At 39.9% G+C, this 19,641-nt stretch overlaps 1 protein-coding gene across 1 annotated transcript in view; it reads right to left on the bottom strand.

The window, feature by feature from the left end:
- Window positions 1-19,641, bottom strand: part of htr4 (5-hydroxytryptamine receptor 4) — a 194,704-nt gene that overhangs the window by 38,366 nt on the left and 136,697 nt on the right. The window contains exon 6 of the mRNA XM_080900575.1: window positions 9,703-10,304. Coding sequence (XP_080756701.1) covers window positions 9,703-10,304 — 602 coding nt within the window. The remainder of the gene's footprint in view (window positions 1-9,702; window positions 10,305-19,641) is intronic.

Raw genomic sequence — 19,641 nt, 5'->3', positions numbered from 1 at the left:
AGTTCTCTCAGACACAGATACAACATTCATTAAGCAGCACGAGGCCCTGGAGTCATTACCGGGAACATTTCTACAGCTTTGGAGGTTCGTTTGAGGGAGTGATACAGGCTTAAAAAGCATCCTTTAATAAGCATTAAAGAGATGTCTGGTCTCCTGGGACCAATAAGTCGTATGGTCGTATGATGGAGATCTTCTCAGCCATGACTTCTAAGGGACAAGCTGGAGCTATCAGGAGTGGACCACCACACGTCCCAGTGGATACTGGACTACCTCACAGGACGCCCACAGTATGTGAGGGCACAGGGCTGTGTCTCTGATACGCTGGTCTGTAGTACGGGGGCCCCACAGGGAACTGTGCTGGCACCGTTCCTCTTCACCCTCTACACTGCAGACTTCTCCATGAACTCCCCACGCTGCCACCTACAGAAGCTCTCTGACGCCTCTGCCATAGTCGGCCTCATCACAGGTAAGGATGTCTCAGAATACAGACTGTGGACTCTGGACTTTGTGGACTGGTGCCAGCAGAACCACCTGCTGATCAACACCGGGAAAACCAAGGAGTTGGTGGTGGACTTCCGGAGACGCAGACCCACCACACTGGCACCGGTGAACATCCAGGGAGTGGACATTGAGAGTGTTCACCTGGGTGTTCACCTGAATAATAAACAGGACTGGAGTCACAACACTAATGGTCTTTACAGGAAGGGTCAGAGCAGACTCTACCTGCTGAGGCGGCTAAGGTCTTTTAGAGTCCAGGGAGCGGTTCTAAGACATTCTATTACTCTGTGGTGTCATCCGTCATTTTTTACAGTGTTGTATGTTGGAGCAGCAGTTTATCGACAGCTGAGAGGAAGAGGTTGGATAAACTCATCAGGAAGGCCAGCTCTGTTCTGGGATGCACCCTGGAGCCAGTGCAGGTGGTGGGAGACAGAAGGACTCTGGCCAGAATAACTTCTCTGAGGGACAGAGTCTCCCACCCCATGCATGTAAATGTTGCTGAACTGCAGAGCTCCTTCAGTGACACACTGCTGTATCCTAGATGCATGAAAGAGTGTTTCCGCAGGTACTTCCTCCCTGCAGCTGTGAGACTGTACAATCAAAACTGCTCCCAACAAACATAGATGTTCAGTGCTGTAACAACTTCTACTGTTATAACTTGCACATTACTTTTCTCAGTTTATATATACACTCACTTATTGGAAGTTACATGTCTACTTTTTAATGCACAGGTACAATACACAATCTGTACTTTTCTAATTATTCTAAATATTCTTAACTATTTAAACATCTTTCAGTATCCTGCTCTGTTTGCACACTACAACCTGGGTTAGCCACTTATCTGTACTCTAATTTTAATAACCTACAGTACTCTGGTTTGGTAACTATTGTCCATGATGTAAATATGTAAGAATTGTGTTTCTGTTCTGTGTCCTGTTCTGTTTGTATATGTGTGTTTTTGCTCCTGATACAACCAAATTTCTCCTTGTGGGAAAATTAAAGGATTACTCTATTCTATTCTATTCTATTCTGTTCTATTGTCCACCTCTCACCGGCTAGTTTGTGATGTTTGGTGTGTGAAGAGTCTGCTAGGATCTGCTGCTGGAAACCAAAACCACCCGAAGGCTCATCAGCACCAGAGACTGTACACGGAGGAATGAAGCTGACGTCACACACCAGTTTAAACTCTTAAAATCAGCTTTTAGAGCCAAAGGTGGTCGTATTTGTGATGAGGGTGGACCACGAGGCAGGCTTTGTTAGCATCCAGCTAAAATGACTCCCTGGTCACCATCACAGCACCAACCCAGAGGTAAATTTTGTTACCATCCTCAGAAAAAGCCCACAAACTGTATTAACTTGGCGTTATATTCATAATTCATGGCAGTGGCTCGTGTTTACACCATGATCTGGATTTCCTGCCTCGCCGTTGGTCTGCTTGTAGCTGCTGTGTGTTTAACCACCTCTGTGACTCAAACTCAACGTGTCACTAATGATGGAGATCTTCCATTAAGTCAGGGTAAAATATACTTCAGGTCGCTGTCACGGATCCAAAACAATTATAAATATTCGGATATTAAATTCTGAAATATTTCCATTCATCTTTCATTTCCTCAGGATGCTTTTACCCTCCATCTCATGTTCTTTACTCTTTTCTTTCTTCTTCTCGCTTCCTCAGCCTTTGTTCTGCACCTCCTCTTCCTCATTTTTCTCGCCTCTTAAATCGCACCGGCTCGTTTTAACTCCTTACATTCTCCCGTTTGGTTCTTCTTCCTGCTTCCTTCTTCATGTTTCTCTCTGTTTAAATAATTTTCTCATACTTATTTTCTTCCTGTTTTTTCCTTCTGCACAGTCAATGTTTTTCTGTTTTCATCGTTGTGAAGAGTTATTTATCCAGTTTGTTCTTTCAGCACCAACGACTTTCAGATATATGACCCCAGAGACCTGCAAACACTCTGCAGGCTAATGTGTGTGTGTGTGTGTGTGTGTGCATAGACTATAAGTATTGTATATCATGTTTTCCTTCAGCTGCTTCATCATAATCAGAGTGTGTATCAAACAAACAGCTGATCTTCACTACACAATAACACATACATTCATCATCTTATTTTATCGTCAAAGTGAAAACTGGACCAGTCTGCTGACTGTGCATGCAGCAGTGAAGCCTGATGAAGAGGCCAGTAAAGAATAAGAGACAGTGTGAAACAGGAGCCAAAGCACAGGTTGTGTTCACGCTGCTGTCACTGCGACAGGTTTCCTCTGTAACTGTGTGCAGCTCTGTGTGAACGGAGCGGCTTGACTCAGTGTTTGTGTCCTGGTTATGTCTCTGCTGGTTCTAATTATTACCGTCAGATCAAAACAAATTATAAGTCCCAGCTTGTCTTTGAGACATTCATCTTCCTGCGTGAAGCTCCAAACTTTCTTCTTCTTATTTATAGAATCTAATATGTTTGTGTTCATCCACTACATGTGATTTTTTTCCACTAGATTTATTTCCTGTAGCAGGAGCGAGAAGTCACATAACTTCCTTTGTCTCTTCGTATGCGTCAGCTTCCTTCACCTCCACGTTTATCAGCCGTCTCAGTCAAATTCATAACTGTACAGTAACAACGGGACAGTAATGGGCCATGTCATTATCTGCCTGACTGAGTCGTGACTTTCCTGCAGTCTGTGAATAGCTCTGGTACAGAGAGCACGCCGAGTTGAACCGGAATGAACTCCAATCAGAGCGAATGAGCGCCGCATCTATCGACACATCATTTCCCCAAAAGGCAGCTTCCATGACGTCTTCCTACACATGGCCAATTTGTTAGATGAAGTGACACCTATGCACACACACACACACACACACTAAGATGGACCTGGTGACAGCACAGGCTCGGGTGACTCTGCATGGAAGGAGTCGCTGAAGACGAATGTGTCGTCACTTCCTGTGGATAATGTCAGAGCGCAGCGAGAGCTCGACTCAGCGCCCTGTGTGAATCAGACACGTATTAATCCCGCCGTGGGTCTCGCTCCAGAACACTCGCTGTAATGTTACAGACAAAGAAGCCATCTCAGAGCGTGCTGACACACCTCTGGCATTTGGCAGTGATTCCTCCTCCAGCTCTGTCAGGCTAAAGGTCTGCTGTAAAATCCAGCCAGTGTAGGCTTCAGGGGGATCTGTCATCAGGACTGGAACATAATATACATAATTGTGTTTTCATTAGTGTGAAGTCACCTGGAAATAAAAACCACGGTGGTGTAATTACTGCTTTAAACCTCACAAAGTGTGAAACAGTGCAGTGGTGGAAGTGACGCCAGTCTGCTTTTCACATAAATAAACCCGGCGGGTATGATGAAGATGATGAACAAGGTGTACACCCACTCCGTTGTATTTGATGCTGCGATATGTTAACACAGCCTTATGCGATTTTAATAACCGCGTTCCTCCCAGCCACTTTCGCTCTGACTATTTAAATGAATTCACTTCCTGCATGTTGCGGCACAACAATACCAGCAACAACAATACCCTCTGACCAGCAATAAGCTTATTGCTCACATTAACATCCACTTATTCATAAAAAGATTTTTGAAGACAGAAAGAAAAAGAAACAGAGCAGAAAATGGAAATGTTCTTTGCCTCCATTCTCCCCCCGTGCCTGTTTTGTCCATGAACGATTAATCAGTGAATGACTTCCTGTGTAAACACTGAGCACGGTGTCACCTCACAATGCTGCACCGCAGTACAAAACACAAAAACGCCTCAAAGCTGTGAAAACTGCTTTGGCCTGTTCGACTTCATGAGCCAATGAAGGAAGGTGACATGGGGGTTGTGCCCCATGCTCGCAGGTTGTTTTGCTGACCGTGCATGCAGTGGTGAAGCCTGATGAAGTGGATAGGTACCTCAGGTTACGTTTATATTCCTTTACTGTCACGACGTTCAGGAGGAAGATTACTCAGGCTAAACTTTAATCAGACTCATGTGAGGACATGAAAAAATCCGATCCCAAGCAACAACACAGGAAGTAAAACCAACGAGGAGTGACAGAGTGAATAGCAAAGGCACACACAGACAAAGTGTCGGTGGCTTCTGACTTCCTGTCTGAATAACAGGCTGTGGCGTGTTTCATGATGTGGGCCACAGCCCTTCAGATACGGTTGAGTCTCCGCCCAGTCATCGTCAGGCTCAGGATCAATGATTACTGGAGACGTCTGTCCGGTTCTTTTTGAGATCTGTTAATCTCACTTAGCTGGACTTCTTAATTTTTTTAATGTCATTTCTAAACCAGACTGAACATATATGATTATTTATATTAATATTTCCACAAATAAGAGGTGATGTGCGATGTCACTGATAAACACGTGTTATTGCCTGCAAGGAGCTTCACATGAATCCAGTTTTTTATAGAAAACCTCAGCAGGTTTAACTGTCCCACAAAGACAACCACTGTAAATGTAATCTGATTACATTACTCAATGAGGTGATCAGGTGATAGGACTGACACACCTGCTCTTCTGTCTTTGCACCAAGAAACCTGTTTTAATTTGAAATTTTTTCATTATTTTACATTTAATTTTGATTTTATTTTAAACTACTTTGATTATGTAAATTGATGTTAGTTACTTGATTATCATCTCTCACACCCAAAGTGCTTTATCTGCGATCAGTGAATCAGAAGCTGATTCGAGTCTCACCATCGCAGACAAGGTGATCGTTTACCTGCAACATGATGCTAAATATTAAATATGGATGCTGCGTCTGTTTCCTCCATGTCTTATCAGCCATATTAGTTGTGGGAACAGCAACAACAGGTAATTCTGGTAAGAGTGATGGTAATAAGCTGAAAATGTTCTTTAGCAGTGTGGAGCATACAGAGTACGACACAGAGACATGAGGAGGACAATCATGGATCCCAAAGGGATCCAAAAGAAAAAGAAATGATGGACAGAGCGATGCATCATTTATTTGTCACCTGCCAGGTGTGTGCAGATGTAGCTGGTATCCTGGGAATCACATTTGTATGTTTAGGTTCTTTGTGGGTGTTTGAGCGTGACTGTCAAACTCTGAAATGTGGATATTTTTAATCTGAGAGGTCACACAAGCACCAGATACAGTATAGTATACAGCAGCGGTCCCCAACCCCCAGGCCTCGGACCAGTATCGGTCCGTGAGTCGTTTGGTACCGGGCCGCGAGAGTTGAGGCTCTGGTGTGAAATGTATGGTTTTCAGGGTTTTTATCGGTTTTCAGCGTTATTTTTTTATCGTTTTTATCGTTAACTCGGTTTTCCTGGGTCTTTTCACGTGTGTTATGAATAAATCTTCTTTTTTTTGGTACCGGTACTAGTTTTATTTTGTTGTATTTATCCGCGACACCTTAACACTAGGAAGGCCCAGAGCCCAGCCATTTGGCTTTTCTACCTTTAAAACCCGGAGAGCAGCCAAATGGCTGGTAGGCTTTTAGCTAAGCTTTAGCTTCAGGCAAGTGGAAGCTAAATTGGCTAGTCATTCATATGTAAATTGGGTTGTTACCTGGGAATTCTGGAGGGAGGGGAGTGGGGGTGTGTGGATGAGGGGGTGGGGGAGCTGCTAAAAGCGGTGAGCTTCCTTTTGTTTCATCTTGATGCATTCTCAATCATCCAGGGAAACAAATCTCCAAAAGTCACCAACTTGGAGTGTTTCAGTTTGCCATCTTAGGGAGAAATCAACACACATGGGTGTATGTCCTTTGTTGCTGAGATTTATTGATAAAAACAGTACAAAAAATCAACCATTTGTACACATTTTTACAAATAATTATAAAAAGTGAGTGAGTACATTTCAACATTTTCAGCAATCACTCACAATCCTGGCACTGCCATGGTATCTGTAGTCTGCATTTACCTTGGCTTGGCTTCCTGATCAATGCTCCACTACCAAAAGGAAGCCAAGCCCTGCCACCCTTTACAACAAAACAAGGTGTGATCACATTGATGCCACAATGGACGACTGATCAATGCTCCACTACCAAAAGGAAGCCAAGCCCTGCCACCCTTTACAACAAAACAAGGTGTGATCACATTGATGCCACAATGGACGACTGATCAATGCTCCACTACCAAAAGGAAGCCAAGCCCTGCCACCCTTTACAACAAAACAAGGTGTGATCACAGGGCTTGGCTTCCTTTTGGTAGTGGACAATTGATCAGGAAGCCAAGCCAAGGTAAATGCAGACTACAGATACCATGGCAGTGCCAGGATTGTGAGTGATTGCTGAAAATGTTGAAATGTACTCACTCACTTTTTATAATTATTTGTAAAAATGTGTACAAATGGTTGATTTTTTGTACTGTTTTTATCAATAAATCTCAGCAACAAAGGACATACACCCATGTGTGTTGATTTCTCCCTAAGATGGCAAACTGAAACACTCCAAGTTGGTGACTTTTGGAGATTTGTTTCCCTGGATGATTGAGAATGCATCAAGATGAAACAAAAGGAAGCTCACCGCTTTTAGCAGCTCCCCCACCCCCTCATCCACACACCCCCACTCCCCTCCCTCCAGAATTCCCAGGTAACAACCCAATTTACATATGAATGACTAGCCAATTTAGCTTCCACTTGCCTGAAGCTAAAGCTTAGCTAAAAGCCTACCAGCCATTTGGCTGGTGGCGGGTTTTAAAGGTAGAAAGGTAGAAGCCTGGGCCTTCCTAGTGTTAAAGGCCGGTCCGTGAAAATATTGTTGGGCATAAACCGGTCCGTGGCACAAAAAAAGGTTGGGGACCGCTGGTATACAGTACATTAGATCACACATTGTTGTGCCTCCACAGAGCCCACAGATCCTGATCATTAACCAGGGAGCGCAAAACTAACTGACTAATGAATGTCCTCCAGTCCAGAGGTGGTGCTGCACGGAGTGTCACACCAGGAGGCTTAATTATGTGTTTGTGGTGAATAACATGCCTATAACACCGGTATTACAGTCAAATATTAGTACAGGATAAGTACAAATATTTTAAAAAGTCACCACGCAGGAAATCCAACTTCTAATGACGTTCATTATGGAACGCCATGGATTCTTCCTCCCGAAAGCAAATAACATGCGCTGTTGGAAAACTGTGCTATGGAGGTATAGAATATTAATATGAGTGCAAAATTAAATTTAGCATGCAGTTCTGCAGACTAAATTTAATTTGATGTTAAGTTTGAACATTTGTGGATGAAAACAGTTTGATTCCACAGCGGCAGGAACACAGCAGAGCTGACAGGAAAGACAGAAACGCCCCGCGACTCAAACATGAAGGCTCCAGCAATATCTGACATCTATGTGTGTGTCCTGCAGAGAATGAACAGGTATGGCAACGGTTGAGAAAACTGAAACCACACAAAAAACGTAGCTCACAGTCGTGTAGAGCTCAACGTCTGCCTGAGCAGGAGTTTGCTTCACATTCTGCACACAGCACCTGAAATACTCCTGAAATACTCCTGAAATACTCCTGAAATACTGCACAGCACCTGAAATACTTCAGAATTACTGCATAGTACCTGAAATACTACCGAAATACTGCACAGTACCTAAAATAATCCTGAAATACTACACAGCACCTGAAATACTCCTGAAATACTACACAGCACCTGAAATACTCCTGAAATACTGCATAGCACCTGAAATACTCCTGAAACACTGCACAGCACCTGAAATACTCCTGAAACACTGCACAGCACCTGAAATACTCCTGAAACACTGCACAGCACCTGAAATACTCCTGAAATACTGCATAGTACCTAAAATACTCCTGAAACACTGCACAGTACCTGAAATACTCCTGAAACACTGCACAGCACCTGAAATACTCCTGAAATACTGCATAGTACCTGAAATACTCCTGAAACACTGCACAGTACCTAAAATACTCCTGAAACACTGCATGGTACCTGAAATACTCCTGAAACACTGCACAGTACCTGAAATACTCCTGAAACACTGCACAGCACCTGAAATACTCCTGAAATACTGCATAGTACCTAAAATACTCCTGAAACACTGCACAGCACCTGAAATACTCCTGAAATACTGCATAGTACCTGAAATACTCCTGAAACACTGCACAGTACCTGAAATACTCCTGAAACACTGCATAGTACCTGAAATACTCCTGAAACACTGCACAGCACCTGAAATACTCCTGAAATACTGCATAGTACCTGAAATACTCCTGAAACACTGCATAGTACCTGAAATACTCTTGAAATACTACTGAAATACTGCATAGTACCTGAAATACTCTTGAAATACTACCGAAATACTGCATAGTACCTGAAATACTGCATAGCACCTGAAATACTCCTGTATACTCCTGAACCACTGCACAGTACCTTAAATAGGAGGTAGGCAGGATTAAAAGGAGTGTGAGGAGCTAAGAACACCTGGGCTGAGGATAACGAAGGGAACAGAGGGACAGAATCTGTATGAACCTGTGTCCTGTATGAAGACATGATGTCCACCTATGGCTACATGTTTCTGTGTAATAGGCGGCGATGAAAGGTGTTGCAGATGTAACAACTTCCTGTCTTTTTCTTAAACATACATGACTCATATTTCAGTCACATAAACAGCCTCTGCTTGATGATTTGACCCTTCCAGCAGAAACAGGACTGCACTGCATCATTTGTCTTTCCCAAGCACAGATAAGATCCTTCTATTAAAACACACTGAAAAAATAACATATTCAACACACGTGTCCTTATTGCTGTTAAACACGTTTCTACCTTCACACACTGAATTAGGTGGACGAGTCAGAAGCCAAGGCAGCGTTTGAGTGTGCAGGGACAGGAGAGGGTACTTACAGAGATAAGGTCGTCTCTAACACACATGGAAACACAGTTTTCTCAATTCAACCCAGGCGTGATGAAAGATTACTACTGAAATACCAATAAACAGAAATACTGCAGTAATACACTAAAGTCTGGGGTGACTGTAAAACTCTGTGTGCTCTAATACCAACAAGCTACATTCAAACTTTAAAATGCCTGCGTGCACCAGATGTCGTGCAAGTTTTCCTAAATGTTCAATTAGTTTTGAATGTTTTCCCAACATTTAGAGAAAAAAGGGGCAACAGCACCCACACCCACAGCATCCAGGTCAAGCTTGTCTGTGTGCAGACCAATAAACACTGTGCTGTATGACTGTAAATGGGTGGGCTGAGTATGACTGCACACCTTCGGTCTCTGGGTGGGACAGGACTTACTTGAGCACGTGCGTGGAGCCGTTTATCTGCGTGGCCGTGCACGGAGCGCCGGAGCCGAGGATGGACGGTCTGCGGTACCTCTGCCTCCCGCAACACAGGATGATGAGGAAGGCACGGCGGAAGGACTTGTTGAGGAACGCGTAGAGGATGGGGTTCAGCATGGAGTTGATGTAGCCCAGCCACAGGCAGGCAGCCCACAGCTGTTCGGGCACGGTGTAGTCTATAAAGGGGTCCACAACATTGGTAATGAAGAACGGCGCCCAGCACAGGCAGAAGCAGCCCATGATGATGCACAGCGTCTTTGCCGCCTTAGTTTCTGTTCGCATGCGGTGGTTGCGCTGATGGTCGGCAGAATCCGGTGCACTGGCGCCAACCCCACCAGAAGTCCCGGCGGCACTGGTACCAGCTCCTCCGGCCCGCTGCAGCATACTGATCTGCAGGGCGTGCGCCCGGGCTGTGATGTAGATCCTCTGGTAGGCCAGCACCATGAGGACCAGAGGGATGTAGAAGGCCACCAAGGAGCAGGTGAGCGCGTACGGCTTGTTGACCATGAAGACGCAGGACGTAGTGTTGCTGCTGTTGTTGAAGCGCCGCTCGTTAATCTGGTGAAAGAGCAGGGAGAAAAGTCAGTGCGCACACAGGCTCAGCTCGCTGCTGCGACCAGCTGACCTTGCCGTCCGTAACATGCGACCAGCTATTCCACTTTATCTGTTTTTCTCTAGTTTTACTCTTATTGTGTGGATGCTTTAAGCATCCACACTATTGAGTTCCTGTTTCTCTTTATTATTTATTCTACTTTATTATTGTGTGGATGCTTTAAGCATCCACACTATTGTTTTCCTGTTTCTCTTTATTGTGTGGATGCTTTAAGCATCCACACTATTGAGTTCCTCTTGGGACTTCCGTACACTTTTTGGCACTTAACTACTTCCACAATTTTCAGCCGATTTTCACCGTTCAAATTTTAAAATATTCTGCTATTTCTGCTAATTCCTGCTATGTCTTTTGGTATTTTTCACTATTATACTTTTTAAAATATTAAGCTTAATTTGTCCCATTGAAATGAATGGGAAACTTCTGCAATTTTGCTAAAATTTGCTTGTTTCTGAAACTTAACTACTTCCTCATATTTTCACGTAGAACAACCATTCAAACTTTAAAATGTTCTCAAATTATTGGGCTATTCAGGTATGATTCAGCTTTTTCAAATCTTTTACCATTTTACCTTTATGCCTCTTAAAGTTTTCAGTTGCAAAATTGTGATTTTTCACAAAATACATGCGTTGTTATGGTTGCTATGCACTTGGCTTCCAGTGTGCCACTGAAGGTTTTGCAGTCTTCTCTTCATGTCCGAACAACTTCTTGCTACTTGCTCAATCTTCACTCAACTTCCACAAATTATACATCAAAACATAGGTATTTTTGCTGGGTTTCCGAAAATGTCACTATCATTGTTGTGGTATTCATAGAACTTTCGCAAATCTCCTCAGACCAACACAATGTCGGAAAACTCTCCATATAAAGTCAATGGAGAGTTTGTTCAAAATCACCGCTGCATTTCTGTAATGAGAGGCATATTCGAATCGTCATATCTCCTTAACGAAGCAAAGTTAAGACATGAGGCTTGTCCCGGTATATCTTCAGACACTCGTGACGCTCACAATTCAAGAATTTCTTTCTCACGTATTACCGTTCTGAAATGAGTTGGACTTGTTTGAGGGTAGGAAATTCGTCCGTCGCTCAGATTTCTTCAAATTTCAAACCCTGGAAATGAACCACTTTTTTCTCTCGTCATAACTTTTTGTTGGATTTCCACAGAGACCTGAAAATTTCCATGATTGTTCACCAAAGCCTGCTGTCTCTTACGGTGAAAGAATGATATCGATACTCCAAATAGATTTCGAGTTACAAAGCGTTGTTTGAGGGCAAGTCAAGCCAGTTTTTGCTTCACTCTACTCAGTTATGGTGCATTAGAAGTCAAATATCTTTAATAATTCACATTTTAATGATAAATTGTCAACACTGGAAGATTCCCCCATCTCTTCTGAACAAAACGGTGTAAGAATGACCGCTCTAGCCCCTACGGTTAGGAAATTATGGTCATTTGTTTGAGGGGAGTCGTCATTATGAGAAATAGGCTGCAATAATCCTGTGCCTCTCTGTGCTGCGTGTGTAAATAGATGCACCTGTTTTGGCGGGAAAAAGTACACAGGCTCTCTGATTGGTGGATTCAAATTCAGCAGCTCCCAGGCTGACCTAGAAACTTACTTCTCTCTCCCTGTGCATTTTTTTGCTGATTTTTTCATTTAACAAGTATATTTGAGGGACCCTCAGCATGTTCAGCATTTTTTCAGCTGTCCATTTTGCTTTTCCAATTTTTCTGTTTAACTTATTACTATTGTGCTAAATCATACTATTTCTGCTATTTTATAAGATTTGTGCAAAATATAGTATTTATGCCAAATATAGTATTTCTGATTATTTATAGTTTTTCTACTAAATCATAGTACAGTATTTCTGCTTTTTATAGGATTTGTGCTAAAACATAGTATTTCTACTAAATGTAGTATTTATGCTTAATCATACTATTTCTGCTTTTCATAGAATTTGTGCCTAATATAGTATTTCTGCTAAATTACAGTATTTATGCTTTTTATACTATTTGTGCTAAAACATAGTATTTCTACTAAATGTAGTATTTATGCTTAATCATACTATTTCTGCTTTTTATAGGATTTGTGCCTAATATAGTATTTCTGCTTTTTATAGGATTTTTGCTCAAACATAGTATTTCTACTAAATGTAGTGTTTATGCTTAATCATACTATTTCTGCTTTTTATAGGATTTGTGCTTAATATAGTATTTCTGCTAAATTATAGTATTTCTGCTTTTTATAGTATTTGTGCTAAAACATAGTATTTCTACTAAATGTAGTATTTATGCTTAATCATAGTATTTCTATATATTTCTGCCAGGTCCCCAGGCAGCCAATCCTCTGTGAGGACTGAGACATTCAAATTTTCAAATCAGGGCCTGCACGGCTTCCCAGCCAATCATATATGTGTCCTGAGGCATTCAAATTTGCATATTGGGGCCTTCATGGCTTCTAAGCCAGCCAATCATATCTGAGGGCTGAGGAATTCAAATCCACAAATCAGGGCCTGCACGGCTTCCCAGCCAGCCAATCATATATGTGGTCTCAGCCATTCAAATTTGCATATTGGGGAATTCGTGGCTTCTAAGTCAACAAGTCATCTATGTCGTATATCTCTAAAAATTCATATTTTAATGATAAATTGTCAACACTTGAAGATTCCCCCATCTCTTCTGAACAAAACGGTGTAAGAATGACCGCTCTAGCCCCTACGGTTAGGAAATTATGGTCATTTGTTTGAGGGGAGTCGTCATTATGAGAAATAGACTGCAATCCGGTTGTTCAGTGATGACGCGACGAATCCTACTTCCGGGTCTAAAGTAGTCTGCGTTTAATATGGCATTTGTGTTGTTAACATGTTTAATGTTATGTATTTTCTTCTATTTGATCTCAAAAAGCTCCTAAAACAGTCAGCGATCACTGTTGACCTCCCTCGGCTTTTATTACCGCTAATCATTTATTTAAGCTCTGTTTTTAAAACCTTAGGATGTAACTACAGCCCAGCCCATGCAGCAGTATATGAATGACTAACCTCGTATTGTGGATGGATTATCTCAGTTGTTCTCCTGGCTGAAGTTTGGTCCGTTTACAGCATCCTGCCATGCAATTACATTTGTTCCTGACCACCGAGAACACTCACGGTAACTTTTATCAAGTGGAAAAAAAGTTAGCTTGTTTATATTATGCTAACATAGCTGTGTCGCTAGCGGTCACGTAGCACATCATTATATACCAGCTAGCCAAACTTCAGTAACCCTACAAACGTCACTGCTGTTTAGCTTTCTGTCTTCATTTATGTTGGAAGTGATAACAGAGCTGTACGTTTTAATTTGTTTCCAAAACCCCGCAGTCAGGACATGCTATATTGTATTTAGATAGCAGGGAGTTAGCTCGCTAGCTTCTAACTTCTAACTCCGTTAAATGTCATAAATTCTGTTTTCATGGATGCCTGGATGTTAAACTCAATTGTTACACCTGGTAGAGCAGAACGCTGATCATTTTATTAAAGATGAAAGACTTTAGACAGTTTTTCAACTCTCAGTAATGCCATAGTGATCGTTTGATATATGGACCTGCAGCGGAGTTTAGACCCAGACACGGCTAGTGACGTCAGACTGAACAACCGGATAATCCTGTGTCTCTCTGTGCTGCGTGTGTAAATAGATGCACCTGTTTTGGCGGGAAAAAGTGCACAGGCTCTCTGATTGGTGGATTCAAATTCAGCAGCTCCCAGGCTGACCTAGAAACTTACTTCTCTCTCCCTGTGTGTGTGTGTGTGTGTGTGTGTGTGTGTGTGTGTGTGTGTGTGTGTGTGTGTGTGTGTGTGTGTGTGACAGAGAGAGAGAGAGAGAGAGAGAAAGGCTTTCAATGGGATGACCTCATTCTAAGCTTCAAATTCAATATATTTAGACTGGTTGACTGAATTGGATCTTGTGTGTGTGTCTCTCTGTGCATGTGTGTTTCCTTATGTGTACATATTTCTGATTGTGTGGCTGTTATATATATTTTTTGCTGATTTTTTTCATTTAACAAGTATATTTGAGGGACCCTCAGCATGTTCAGCATTTTTTCAGCTGTCCATTTTGCTTTTCCGATCTTTCTGTTTAACTTATTACTATTGTGCTAAATCATACTATTTCTGCTTTTAATAGGATTTGTGCTTAATATAGTATTTCTGCTTTTTATAGGATTTGTGCTTAATATAGTATTTCTGCTTTTTATAGGATTTGTGCTTAATATAGTATTTATGCTTAATCATACTATTTCTATATATTTCTGCCAGGCAGCCAATCCTCTGTGAGGACTCAGACATTCAAATATACAGATCAGGGCCTGCACGGCCTCCCAGCCAGCCAATCATATCTGAGGTTTTCCGTTTCCTCTCTCGTCATATCTCAGCGACGGATGTACATAGAGCAATGAAAATCGCAGTCAAAGTACACCAAAGTCCGCTGATTCACCCAGTACAAGAATTATGCTTCTAGTCCACCTAGTTTTTGAATTACACAACGTTTTGTAACTCCAAAAAACTGCATTTTTCGCCTCTCACCGCGATCTAATTCTGACTCCTCATCAGCCTGTTTTTCAAAGTGGCTGCTCTCTTTCCCAGTGGCGCAGTTGGCAATGACACGGGTCTGCAAGCCAAAGATCGTGGGTTCGATTCCACCTTGGTCAACATGTTTTTTTCACTACAAATTAATACACTGTCACAGACCAGTAATTCATATTCATCATTTATTACAATTCTGCAAACTTTTATGATTTTACCAGCTTTTCTAATATGGACCTCACATTCTTGTTAACACTCCATGGCACAAATACTCTTCCCTTTAGGCTATTTCTCCCATTTTAAAGTATTACTCCTCCATAATTGTAATTCTGTTAAATCAAAGTACTTTTACTACATCTTAGTACTTCTGCTCAATCATAGTATTTCTGCTAAATCATAGTATTTCTGCTACTTTTTGGTACTTGTGCTAAATACAGTATTTCTGCTAAATCATACTATTTCTACTATATTATATTTTTCTTTCTAAATATAGCATTTCTGCTATATAATTATATTTCTGCTATGTTATAATATTTGTGCTAAACCAGAGTATTTGTGCTGAAACATAGTATTTCTGCCAAATGATAGTATTTCTGTCAAATTATAGTATTTGTGCTAAAACATAGTATTAATTTAAAATTACAATATTCATAGTTCATCACAGTGTCTCCTGTAAATCACAGTATTTCTGCTATGTTGTATTATTTTTCTAAATCATAGTGTTTCTGTAATGTTTAAGTATTTTTGGCTAAATATATTCTTTCTGTTATCTTATACTATTTCTCCTAAATTCTTGTATTTTTGAGAAGTTATGTTTCTGGTAAGTTACAATATTTCTGCTAAGTTCTGCTATGCTATTGTATTTCTGCCAAGTATTATGTTTCCTCTAAGATATTGCAGTTCTGCTAAATTATTCCATTTTAGCAATGTTCCTTTGCTTCTGCAAAGTTTTTACAATTTCTGCAACTTTTCAGCTTTTTCAGCTACTTTTTGCATACAGCTTCAGCTTTAAGCATCCACACTGCATTTTCGCAGGAAATGCAAATTTTTCTAGTTGTGTGGATGCCTTAATAGGCATCCACACTATTGAGATCCTGTTTCTCTTTCTTCTTTATTATTATTCCGGGTGTTTCCGTACACTTTTTGCCGTGGATCTACTTCCACAATTTTTGTGCTATTTTCACCGTTCAAACTCTAAACTGTTCTGCTCTTTCTGCTAATGCCGGCTATGACTTTTGGTGTTTATTACTATTATACTTTTTAAAATATTACACTTTTTTCCTTTAATTTGTCCCATTGAAATGAATGGGAAACTTCCACAATTCTGCTAAAACTTTCTTGTCTTTGAAACTTAACTACTGCCTCATACTTTCACCTAGAAACTCCATTCAAACTTTAAAATGTTCTCAAATGATTTGGCTATTCCTGTATGATTCAGCTTTTTCAGATCTTCTACCGTTTTAATCTTATCCCTCTTTGAGTTTTCAGTTGCAAAATTGTGATTTTTCAGAAAATACATGCCTTGCTATGGTTGCTATGCAATTAACTCAGAGGGGACAGTGAAACTGTTTGAATTTTCTCTTCATGTCCAAACAACTTCTTGCTACTCGCTCAATTTCCACTCAAGCCCCACAAATTATACATCAAAACGTAGGTATTTTTGCTGGCTTTCAGAAAATGTCACTATCATTGTTGTGGGACTCATAGATATTTTGCAAATCTCCTCAGAGTAACACAAAGTCAGAAAACTCTCCATATAAACTCAATGGAGAGTTTGTTCAAAATCACCGCTGGATTTCTCTAATGAGAGGCATTTTCAAATTGTCATATCTCCTTAACGAAGCGAAGTTAAGACATGAGGCTTGTCCCCGTATATGTTCAGACACTCCTGACGCTCATAATTCAAGAATTTCTTTCTCACCTATTACCATTCTGAAATGAGTTGGACTTGTTTGAGGGTAGGAAATTTGTCCCTCGCTCAGATTTCATCAGATTTCAATCTCTGGAAATGAACCACTTTTTTCTCTCGTCATATCTTTTTGATGGATTTCCACAGAGCCCTGAAAATTTCCATGACTGTTCACCAAAGCCTGCTGTTTCTTACGGTGAAAGAATGATTTTGATGCTCCATATAGATTTAGAGTTACCAAAGGTTGTTTGAGCGCAAGTCAAGGCAGTTTTTGCTTCGCCTCTACTCAGTTACAGTGTATTACAAGTCATATATCTTTAATAATTTATGTTTTATCTCTGAATTATGAAGACCTGAAGATTCCCCCATCTCTTCTGAATAAAACGATGCCTGAATGACCGTTCTAGCCTCTACGGTTAGGAAATTATGGCCATTTGTTCGAGGGGAATCCTGAATGTCAGAAATACACTGAAGAAAACTCACACCTCTCTGTGCCTGCGTGTGTAAGGGCTGACTACAGCAGGTGCAGCTAATTTAACTGACCTACATATACCAAGCCCAGACTCTCAACAGCTCCTGTTCCCTTTACTGTCTGTGTATGTGTGTCTGTGTATCAATATTTCTCCTATGTTTAGGTATTACTCCTCAATCATAGTATTTCTGCTAAAGCAAAGTACTTCTACTACATCTTAGTACTTCTGCTAAATCATAGTATTTCTGCCAATTCATAGTATTTTTGCAAAATCATGGTATTTGTGCAAAATCATGGTTTTGGGGCCAAACATTTCTGTTATTTTATAATATATGTGCTGAATATATTATATGCGCCAAATCATAGTATTTATCCCAAATTATAGTATTTATGCCAAATTACAGTATTTCTGCTAAACCAGAGTATTCCTGCCCAATCATAGTATTTGTACTAAATCATAGTACTTGTGCCAAATCATAGTATTTATACCCAATCATAGTATTTCTGCTAAATCATAGCATTTGTGCCAAATCATGGTATTTGTGCAAAAACATAGTATGTCTGCAAAACCATAGTATATCTGTTATGTTATAGTATTACTACTAAGGCATAGTATTTCTGCCAAATCATAGTGTGTGTGCCAAATCGCAGTATTTATACCAAATCACAGTATTTGTGGTAAAACATAGTATTTCTGCCATATTGTGGTATTTGTGCAAGAACATTGAACTGTTATGTTATAGTATTACTACTAAGTCATAGTATTTCTGCATTGTTATAGTATTTGTACTAAAACGTAGTATCTCTGCCAAGTCATAGAATTACTGCAATTTCATAGTTTTTTTTAGGAAATCTGTTATGTTATAGTATTACTACTAAGTCATAGTATTTCTGCCAAATCATAGTATTTGTGCCAAAGCATCGTATTTGTATGGAGTCATAGTATTTCTTCTAAATCATAGTATTTCAATCAAATCTCAGTAGTTGTTGTTAAAACGCAGTATTATTGCCAAATCATAGTATTTGTACCCAATCATAGTATTTCTGCTAAATCATAGCATTTGTGCCAAATCATGGTATTTGTGCAAAAACATAGTATGTCTGCAAAACCATAGTATATCTCTTATGTTATAGTATTACTACTAAGGCATAGTATTTCTGCCAAATCATAGTATTTATACTAAATCATAGTACTTGTGCCAAATCATAGTATTTGTTGAACATCATAGTATTGGAACCAAAACATAGTATTTGTCCCAAAGCATCGTATTTGTATTGAGTAATAGTATTTCTTCTAAATCATAGTATTTCAATCAAATCTCAGTAGTTGTGTTAAAATGCAGTATTATTGCCAAATCATAGTATTTGTACCCAATCATGGTATTTTTGCCAAATCGTGGTATTTGTGCCCAATTAATAATTCTGTTATGTTATAGTATTACTACTAAGTCGTAGAATATCTGTTATGTTATAGTGTATCTGCGGAATATAGTATGTGTGCCAAATCGTAGTATTTACACCAAATCACAGTATTTTTGCTAAAACATAGTATTTCTGCCATATTGTGGTATTTGTGCAAGAACATTGAACTGTTATGTTATAGTATTACTACTAAGTCATAGTATTTCTGCGTTGTTATAGTATTTGTGCTAAAACGTAGTATCTCTGCCAAGTCATAGAATTAATGCAATTTCATAGTTTTTTTTAGGAAATCTGTTATGTTATAGTATTACTACTAAGTCATAGTATTTCTGCCAAATCATAGTATTTGTACTAAATCATAGTACTTGTGCCAAATCATAGTATTTGTTGCACATCATAGTATTGGAACCAAAACATAGTATTTGTCCCAAAGTATCGTATTTGTATGGAGTAATAGTATTTCTTCTAAATCATAGTATTTCAATTAAATCTCAGTAGTTGTGTTAAAATGCAGTATTATTGCCAAATCATAGTATTTGTACCCAATCATAGTATTTTTGCCAAATCGTGGTATTTGTGCCCAAATAATAATTCTGTTATGTTATAGTATTACTACTAAGTTGTAGAATATCTGTTATGTTATAGTGTATCTGCGGAATATAGTATGTGTGCCAAATCATAGTATTTATACCAAATCACAGTATTTGTGCTAAAACATGGTATTTCTGCCATATTGTGGTATTTGTGCAAGAACATTGAACTGTTATGTTATAGTATTACTACTAAGTCATAGTATTTCTGCGTTGTTATAGTATTTGTGCTAAAACGTAGTATCTCTGCCAAGTCATAGAATTACTGCAATTTAATAGTTTTTTTTAGGAAATCTGTTATGTTATAGTATTACTACTCAGTCATAGTATTTCTGCCAAAT

Source organism: Rhamphochromis sp. 'chilingali', assembly GCF_963969265.1.
Source record: "Rhamphochromis sp. 'chilingali' genome assembly, chromosome: 13".
NCBI lineage: Eukaryota > Metazoa > Chordata > Actinopteri > Cichliformes > Cichlidae > Rhamphochromis > Rhamphochromis sp. 'chilingali'.
This window is presented reverse-complemented; position numbering and strand designations above follow the sequence as displayed.